We start from the raw sequence: 9,328 nt of genomic DNA, 5'->3' as shown, positions 1-9,328 counted from the left end.
AAAAAGCAGCTAGGGGGCCCAAACCCACACCACTTACTCTCTGTCCAAAGATCTATCTACCACTGAAAATAAGTTCCATAGCATGTCCAGAACACGAGATATCAAAACAGGAAGTTCCGCTGCAGTACCGGATAAAGCCGCTAGGCGGCCCAAAATCTAATCGTTTTTAGGTCTCATCAAAACCTACCAACATACCAAATACCAAGACAATCCATCAAGGCATGTTCGAGTTAAGCTGTGCCACTACAGACACACACACACACACACACACACAAACGCTACCCTCCGCATAACCTTCTCGGCGAAGGTAATCAGCCTTGCCTGTACCTTACCAAGAGAGCATGGAAGAAGTGTACTCAGATGTAGTCAGAGAATCGGAGAGGACGATTATACACATGCAGTTCCACGGCATATGCTACTCACGTTTAAATTGTTTGCCATCATGGGAGTTTTTCAGACAGTATAATGTTACTTTCTATTTTCAAGCTCTGTATTTGAAATTAATAGTATATCTGATAGCTTTTAGACGAAGAGCTGGCCACAAAGGCTTTCATTACTTTAGTAGAATAAGTAGAACATCTAGAAAAATTCGGTCGAAAGGCACTCTACAGCAGTAAATATTATCAACATGATGTGATGGTGTTAATTGTAATACATTTTATAATTTGTCGGAACATTGTGCTTACACAACCCCTATGTCCCTCAGCCTGCCTCAAACGAAATGGATTTTTAGCCACATTGTACTTCCGTATTGTATTTGATTGCTTTTGAACTTAGAATTCGTTGTTGGGTCCGCCTGTATCCGTCAATATCCGCCATTTTCTTTTAACCCACAAACCACCGTAGCTTTTTTACGACTAATTTTACCGTATGGGGTCAAAACTGACCCCACAATGTTTTTACAAATACAGCTTTATTTTTTGACTATTTTTCTGGTTTGTATATATGTATAGTTTAAGCAATCTGCAAGGGACATTTTGACATGATTATCTGTGAACAATTTCTGCTTATTATCATAATTAATGCAAGGCCGAGACTTGTGAAGATCGTCCTGCCTCCCCCGCCTCCTTGCGGAGTAGGGGTAAGTAGGACTTGGGCAGCTCCCAACCTCCGGTACGGTTCATCCCAGCATTGCTGTCCCCCTCTTTAAGCGCCCATTCAGGGTAGCCACACCGACGGAGGGCTTCCCTAACTCTTTCTTTCTCTGCTGCTCTCAGTAGGGTCTTCGATGAGTGTGTCCGCCCTGTGCATAAGTGTTCTCACTATGCCCAGTTTCTGATGTACCGGGTGCACGGGTGGTTTGAGGACCACTGTAAATACCGATCAGTATGTGTCTCTTTGCGGTACACATCTGTAGTGATGGAGTTATCAGGGTTCCGAAACATCATGACGTCCAACATAGGGAGGCGACCGTCCTTTTCCTTCTCAATAGTGAACTTAATGCTGTCATGTTGCTTGTTGATATGTTCAAAGAGTTCTTGTTCATGTTCGCGCTGGTTCACTACTCCGGTGTCATCTACATATCTACCCCAAAACTTAGGTCGATGGGGGTCAAAAATTTGGAGGTTAGTATATCACTACCTTTTATCAAGTCACTGTTCGAAGAATATTCGTGTACCTGTTATTATACGTGGCTGATAAACCCCTTCAACCATGTCTGTTATACTGATGATGAATTTTGTAATCAGTTACCAACAGTTAATATGGTTACTGCCAGTTTACGTACATTGGTTAGCCTGTTACAAGAGTTACAGTGCCTGCTTAGTGAGGCTTACTTGTCCATGTGCCTAATGGGCACAGCTCTAGATGTTAATGAGGGCACAAATACTTGAGTTTCTGACATAGATGCTGCTGCTGTTATTCAGTTTTGTATTACCAGGTGCTTATGTACATGCAGTGATGTTAAACATTTCAAAGTATTAACGGTATTTGTAAGAGCTACATTTCAAGCAGGCCACGTTGAGGATGTAACATTTCAAACATACACATGTACAAGTTCTTTCCTTTTCTCTTGACCTGAAGCAGCAACTAATTCCATAGTTAGGACTGACATTCAGAGCAACTTAGAACAGTCTAGATTTGGGAAGTCTGTTTCTGTATTTCAACAGTACAGATCACATGACGTTACACAGAACGTGCTTCTGGATGTACTGAAACTTTTGTGTATGAGTTGAAAGAGTCCTTTCGCATTCTGTAGTAAAGTCAGCAGTTTGAAGGGTTTGACTTTAAAGGAGTCCTAAACCCTAGAAGGGGGAGTTATTTTCCAATGGATGGTAACTTTAGGAAGTAGAAATGAATATTTTTTACAGTATACGATTAAGTACCCACTAGTCTCGTGAGCATCCAAAAGCATTCAGTATTCAGCTTAAAACATCCCCTCCCGGGCTAGTTCAAGACGTGGTCCTTCTGATCCTTTTGCATAAATTATGATGATGACGGGAATTATTCATACCTAAACATGCTAAAACATTCCTCTTACATTGATGAAGTAATATACGGATAACAATCAACGAAAAAAGTGAAAAGGGAGGTTTTACAGAACAAAACATTTTGGGGTTATTCTTTACCCCGTTCAGTCATTTTAGTCGCAAAAATGTGTTCGGGTGTTTGAGGGTTAAAAGTGCCCCTTGCATACAAGAGTGGACTTTTCCAGCGAGGTATGGACGAACAAGTATCATGCGAATTTCAGAATGAAAACAACTCGAATCTTGCTGAAGATCTAGATTTCTTCTGCGGAAGAATTTCAGCAATCCGAGAGCCCAGACAATTTTACATTATGCAGCAAACACTTCTTCGGAACGAACTCAAGTTTTGCAAAAGCTTTGCAAAATTTCTGCTAAACGTACTGCAAATTTCTGATACGTATTTCGTGACCTGCACTGTAACACTGACACACACCACCATTAAAATGTTGCTAAAGAAAGGATACACAACTATTTGTAGGGGTATGATATATATATATATATATATATAATGTGGAATAATGCATTTGTATCAAATAACACCACCAGAAAAGTTTTGCTATTTATGACGGCGTAGATTTGGAACCTTCTCAACTGCACACAACTTCAGTAGGACAAAACATAAAATAGAGTTCCACGAACACATTATCTTTGCCAAATAATCAAGGCTTATTACGGGTAGTGATTAATATTTACATGTTTGACATCACCCCTGCAAATTACTCCAAGCAGAAGAGTGGGTCGGGCTGGATTTTGACGTGTTTTTAGGGGTTTTTGTCGGGCTTTCTATTTTGGCCCCTTTTCGTTAACGTTACGACGCCAACGCGCTTTGGACAAAAATGTCTAAGCTGAACACGGAAAAATCCAGCCGCACCCACACCTCTGCTTGGCAAGTAGTGCTGTGCTCCATTTGTTTATAGGACCTACTTTTCCAAGCCATTTGATTATATGACCTGTTTTCGGGGACATTCACATGTTTGAGAGTCCCAATAGTGAATTTACAAACTTTCCATACTAATTATGCCAATTGGCTCCCGATTTGTATAATTAGTCTTTGATTATGTAAAGCACCATCTGGGCTATCTACATACTGGACATCAAGACAATCTGTCGACCCCGTCTCAACTTATTCATGTCCGAAGGTCAAAACAAAAACACCCACTGCAGTTCTAAACAAGCCGTTATGGGGCCCAAACTTACACAACTTACTTGCAGTGGCATGAACTACCTATCACATGAAAAGTATATCAATAGCACTTGCAGAAAATATGCCCTCAAAGCTCGGCTGCAGTAACTTAAGTACCAACTAGAAGGCCCATTATCGAACTTGACCTCCCTTTCTGTAAACCCTATCCACCCTCTAAATATCATGCAGAACCATCGACAGCTTATTGAGTTATGTTAGCGACATACAAATACACACAAAGCCCGCTGCAGTACCGACGGAAAATGCCAGGTGGACCATTTTTGAACTTGACCTCCGTTTCCACAACCGCTAATCACTTATTAAAAATCATAAAGATTCATCAACGTTTCCGTCACTCTTTTTGCCTACATACAAACACACAAAAATGCAAAGTCCGCTGCAGTACTGTTGGAAAACGCCAGGTAAACCATTTTCGAACTTGACCTTCCTTTGAACAACCACTACATACCTACCGAAAATCTTGAAGATCCATCAAAGGTTTGTAAAGTTATTCTCTTGACATACATACGGACCCTACCTACACCTGGAGTAACCAAAAACATAATCTTCTCGGTGAAGATAACAACACAAAGACGGAAGCCCGGGGGCAGTGAAGTTGTGCCTGTCTGCACCTGGCAGATTAATGCTCTAATTGAATTGACTATTTCAACCAGTCAGGTCGAGTTTGATATATCCGTGCGTATTCTAAAAGGTGCTCTCTCATTGGCCGATCTAATTAGTCCACCTGGCCATAGGAATAAAGATGTAACCATACATGGCAACACCATGTATAGTAATATGAGAAAAATAGCGAATCATCTCCCCCAAATACCCCCCTTAAATCGTATTTTGCCGTGATGTATGCCAAAAGTGCGACTGGGGTTCTTTGAATGTTTATTCAATGTACCCCCATGGCAATTTTCAGGTCATTTAGATATAATTCCAAAGCACAGGAGGGCCATATGTTAATGACCAAAAATCCTCAATAAAAACATTTTAAAGGTATTTATGAAAAATATGAAAAAAGCCTAGGGGTATGTCATAACTCTAACTGTATACCCAATTTCAGCCCATTTGGCTCAGGGACGACCGAGATGAATCGCTTTGAAGATTTGACAGAAGAAAGAAACATGACCAAACACAATATGTATCGCCCATACCTATAATATGGGCAAAACATAATAATTACGCAATGACTGGTTCAGATTTTATATTTATGGCTGTAACGGACATTATTTTCATTTGTGTTTTCTTCTCATATGCCTGACGAGGCTGGTCCTGTCATTTGTTCGGTAGTCACACTCTTGACAACTGTAAGGTTTCTCACCAGTGTGCTGCCTCATATGTACAATAAGATGGTGCTTATGAGCTGTTCTGTACTCACAGTCATCACATTTGTGAGGTTTCTCACCAGTGTGGCGCTTTTTATGAATGCTAAGGTTGCCTTTCTGGTATGTCTTGTAGTTGCAAACTCCACAGCTGTAAGGTTCTTCTTCTGTGTGTTTTTTTACATGCTGGATTAACCCACTTTTTAATGACGCCTTGTAGTCGCACTGATTACACTTGAATGGTTGCTCGCCTGTGTGTTTCCTCATGTGTTCGACAAGACGGTACTTAGTGTATGCCCTGTAACCACATTCGCCACAAATAAAATGTTTTTTTCCTTTGTGACATTGCTTATGCTTGGAGAAAGTATGTGCGTTCTTGTTTTTAAATCCACAAACGTCACACACGTAGCGTTCGACATCGATACGAAAGTTATTGTCTGAAAGAATGTTGTCACAAGCCTGGTCTGGAGTCGGTTGAGACGTTGTCGAATGTGTTTCCTCGCTTTTATCTTTTTTACTTCGTTCATGTCGACGCCCAACGTCCATTTCAGGACTTTGCAGTGAGGCGCCAGGACTTGAAGTCTTTGTTGACATTGTTTCAGCGTTCAAGGTTGGAACGTTCTCTTGAATGGGAACTGTCTCCTGTTCTTGTTCAGGTATGGTCCTTTCGTTTGGGGAACTGACTTCTGACTCTCTTTCAAATTGACGGTATTCCTCCAATATCACATCCCGAAGGATACTGACCAACCTGTCCTTGATGCTGTTATCTTTGTCCAGGTTTTGAATCCTCCTGCTGAGTTCAAATATCAGCTCTTCCATGTTCAGTCTGGGGAGGACTGCTATGGTCACCGCGCGCGAGAGGCCACAGATTAACTCCTGTTGTCCGGACATGCTGAAGGGCATGATATTTGTACTTGAACAAATATTATCAATCAAGTGTTATGAAATATAAATCATACCTTATTGTCGGAAAGGACAATGCTACTCTTCTGCTCACAGTAATATACCCTATTCCTCATTGAATTAACATCTGCAAAGGTTCACATTCAACCTTTCTCCACTCTAGTGTTTAAAAGCCATAATTTAATTATGGTCCGATTGTAATTACTAACAGAATAATTCCAATCAATGTACTGCTTTACACGCGACAATTTCAACATACAACGGTTGTATGAAAATTTGCTAAATCATTTCTTGTATAAAGATTACCTTAAGTGTAGCCTCTACCAGGCTCCGCGGGATGGCTGGAAAAATAGTAGAAATTGGCCGTAATAGAGTGAATAGTGTGCCAAGGGAGTAAGCTACGGAGAGAGGACAGTCTGCCATCCAAAAAAACCTGCCCCTGCAGTTCCAAAAAAGTTGCTAGGGGGCCCAAACCTATACCACTTACTCTCTGCCCAACGAGCTATCTACCACTCAAAAATCAGTTCCATAGCATGTCCACAACACGAGATATCATAACAGGAAGTTCCGCTGCAGTACCGTAACAAGCCGCCAGGGGGCCAAAAATCTAATCATTTTCAGGTTTCATCAAGATCTACCAACATACTAAATACCAAGACAATCCTTCCAAGAATTCTCGACTTATCGTGTTCACTAACAGACACACAGACATGCTCGGTATTCCCATGCTGTGGCACTGCATGCCGTGGATGGCAGACTGTCCTCTCTCCGTAGCTAACTCCCTTGGCACACTATCCACTCTATTACGGCCAATTTCTACTATTTTTCCAGCCATCCCGCAGAGCCTGGTAGAGGCTACCTTAAGTGAGCTATTTCGCTTGGAGGAAAAATGCGAAATTTGGTCTTTTTTACAGTGTTGGGCGCCCCCCTCCCCACGTATAAGCGTTATTCTCTGATAGAGCCATATCTATTGCAAAGAAGGGTTCATTTGAAGTCTATCTTAAGTTGATAAATTTTCCTTACCTACTTAGCAGTCGCACCGTTGGAGGGGAGGTGGGGGGAAAATCTCTTCCTTTGAAGTTGAAGCCAAAGACGTCCTGAAATTTGAACCAATACGAGTAAGGGCATCTGGGAGGTCTCACTCAGTCGGCCTAAAGTAACCTCCAAAACCGGTCTTTCCACTGTGTGTCTGTGTTCGATACAGACCAATGCATAGGAGCTAGTTAAGGCCCCTCCCACATCTCACTCTTCATTAACTCATAAAAGCAGTTGTACATAGAAAAATTGACGTATGCAACAAATCAAACAAAAAGTTTCAGCTTTGGTAGTGACAATTGATACTTGGATTTCTATCAAGGATGGTGGAAACAAAAGCGCTGTTTCCGTTTGATTTATTTACATTAGATATCTCTGGCCGCAAACGCGCTGGTCAGCGGCCACTCGACATATGGCGACAACATCACCACGGGGTGTCTAAGAACATACCTGAACGTTCTATTTTGAGATCATCGCGGTAATTGATCACTTCGTGGGGATGTGTGAATTACGTCTGTCACAGCTCATTTACAGACAATTCGAAAAAATGGAAGAAAATGGTAGAAAGGTGTTGTATTTCATTAGAAATCATTCTAAACATCGCAGGCGGAGTCAGTAACATTTCGAATATTTTACAAAGGTAAAGAAAGCGTTAGAAAGTAAAGAACAAGTTCGAAATGTTTCGAAACTATTAAGTATAGATTACAAGTCATTACAAAGGTTTGTAATTGATTCTAAACCATGGCAACAAACATCCGCGTTGTGTCTCGGAATGGACTATACGGACGTGTCTAGCCTTTGGCTTGGAAATGCTTTCAAGTGTAGGATTGAACAACGTTACCGTAGAAAGCGTAAGATATATGTCACCTAACACGTTTTGACCACCAATAGTTAGTTGCATGTCATGTATGAAACTTCTGAACAACCAAAGTTGAGAGTAATTCATCAGCTTGCTTTTTTTAGGAGTTACGGGATAATGAGGATGGGAGGATAAAGAAAGGCTGGAGCAACCAGACCGGGCAACGTATCTGGAGCTGAGGACAAGTTAAATGGAGACTGTTTAAACAGTTTGCCTGGACAACATGGTTAGTAACATTTCATCTTCTTTTTTGGCCCTTGTTTGTTCGATTACGTTGAATGATGGGGGATACAAAACAGCTCTACAAGCCTTGTCTACCCCCCCCCCCCCAAATTAACGTTTTTGCTTGTTAAGTTTCAGTTTCCATCATGACAACATACTCATACTAAATAGAGATGGTTGGTTTAAAAACTGAAATTGGAATGCCCAAGTATTTTGACCAGGTGCCCAAAAACCAGACCATGCTTGGTTTGGGGTTGGGGAAGAGGGATGGATGGTGTGTTGGTTTGATCAATAAGATTTTACATTGTTTGAGAGGGCATGACATTTCAATCACCTTATTAAAACTGATAGACGTTCATACATGTTCACATGTTGATTATCGCTGTCATGGAAGGGGATGATCGAGCCTGTCAACATATATTAAGGTGTTACTAACAGAAACAGCAGCTTTCAAATGCAGTCTATAACCTAACCAACAATCGTAGGGATCAATCTAGTCAGGCTTGACATCCAGTCTATAGTTCCAGCAGTTCCGTGGCATCAATGGCCATTTGAACAATTTGCTGGCAGATTAACAGTATTACAAAGAGCATGTTTTTGCTTGAATATCTCATGAACATACATTGTTTGATATTAGAAAGATAGATATCTGTTAGATATGTAATAGCTGTTATAACCTCCTTGGTGATAGATAGTAGATATGTGATAGATGGTAGTTTTGTAGAAGTAGGGATATCAGAGCCCTACTTTTTGCGTGTTCTGTATAGATGTATACCTCATGCGCAAAACAAGTGAGTGTGCGTGTCGATTGTTGAATATGTCATGTAAGAATTGCTTCTACATAATTGTTCATAGCTTTTATCGTGTTCATTAAATAATAGAAATAACACCGCACTACTGTCTGTTTCTTTTCCAACGAAGGTGATTACAACAAACCCTAACTCAAAATATATAGCCTGCTTGAAACTTAGTCATTCAGCATTTCAAATCAGATCGTGTAAAGCCAAACTATAATTTTGTTCATGTCGTTCGAAGCTGAAGCAAAACACTTTTTTAAAACAGCAAACTTGCAAATATCCATTCTCCTACTTGAATCTTTTTAGCATAAAACGGGTTTAACATATTCCTCGCTATTGCAACAAAAAATAATTTACTTGTTACATATGGTGACAACCTTGGCTACATTTACTGCTAAAATAGATAATACATCACCACCCCGTCACTTCAAAGTATTATATTTTGACAAATACATGATGAAACATACCATCATTGAATTGACGAATCAAACTGTTTGCCAACTCCGTTACTTTCAAAATGAACATAGTGAAAGGCA

General features: G+C 40.6%; 1 protein-coding gene across 2 annotated transcripts; it reads right to left on the bottom strand.

Annotated features, from left to right (window-relative positions):
- Window positions 1–2,965: 2,965 nt before the first annotated feature.
- LOC136422054 (zinc finger protein OZF-like) lies at window positions 2,966–7,289 on the bottom strand. 2 transcript variants are annotated; one of them, XM_066409680.1, is made up of 2 exons: window positions 6,903–7,289; window positions 2,966–5,868 (listed from the first exon to the last, which is right to left on the bottom strand). In XM_066409680.1, exon 2 carries the CDS (start codon window positions 5,865–5,867, stop codon window positions 4,887–4,889), a length of 981 nt encoding a protein of 326 aa, XP_066265777.1. In that variant the 5' UTR covers window position 5,868; window positions 6,903–7,289; the 3' UTR covers window positions 2,966–4,886. The 2 variants fall into 2 exon arrangements, with proteins under 2 accessions (XP_066265777.1, XP_066265775.1); XM_066409678.1 differs by lacking the exon at window positions 6,903–7,289 and adding an exon at window positions 6,739–6,892 and having other exon boundaries at window positions 2,966–6,185.
- Window positions 7,290–9,328: the final 2,039 nt, after the last annotated feature.

This window comes from Branchiostoma lanceolatum, chromosome 16 (assembly GCF_035083965.1).
Source record: "Branchiostoma lanceolatum isolate klBraLanc5 chromosome 16, klBraLanc5.hap2, whole genome shotgun sequence".
NCBI lineage: Eukaryota > Metazoa > Chordata > Leptocardii > Amphioxiformes > Branchiostomatidae > Branchiostoma > Branchiostoma lanceolatum.
Note: the sequence above shows the minus strand (reverse complement) of the source record. Positions and strands in the feature narration are given on the sequence as shown.

Coding starts and splice junctions, on each gene's coding strand:
- LOC136422054 (XM_066409678.1), bottom strand. CDS start 5,879: ATGCCCTTCAGCATGTCCGGACAACAGGAGTTAATCTGTGGCCTCTCG.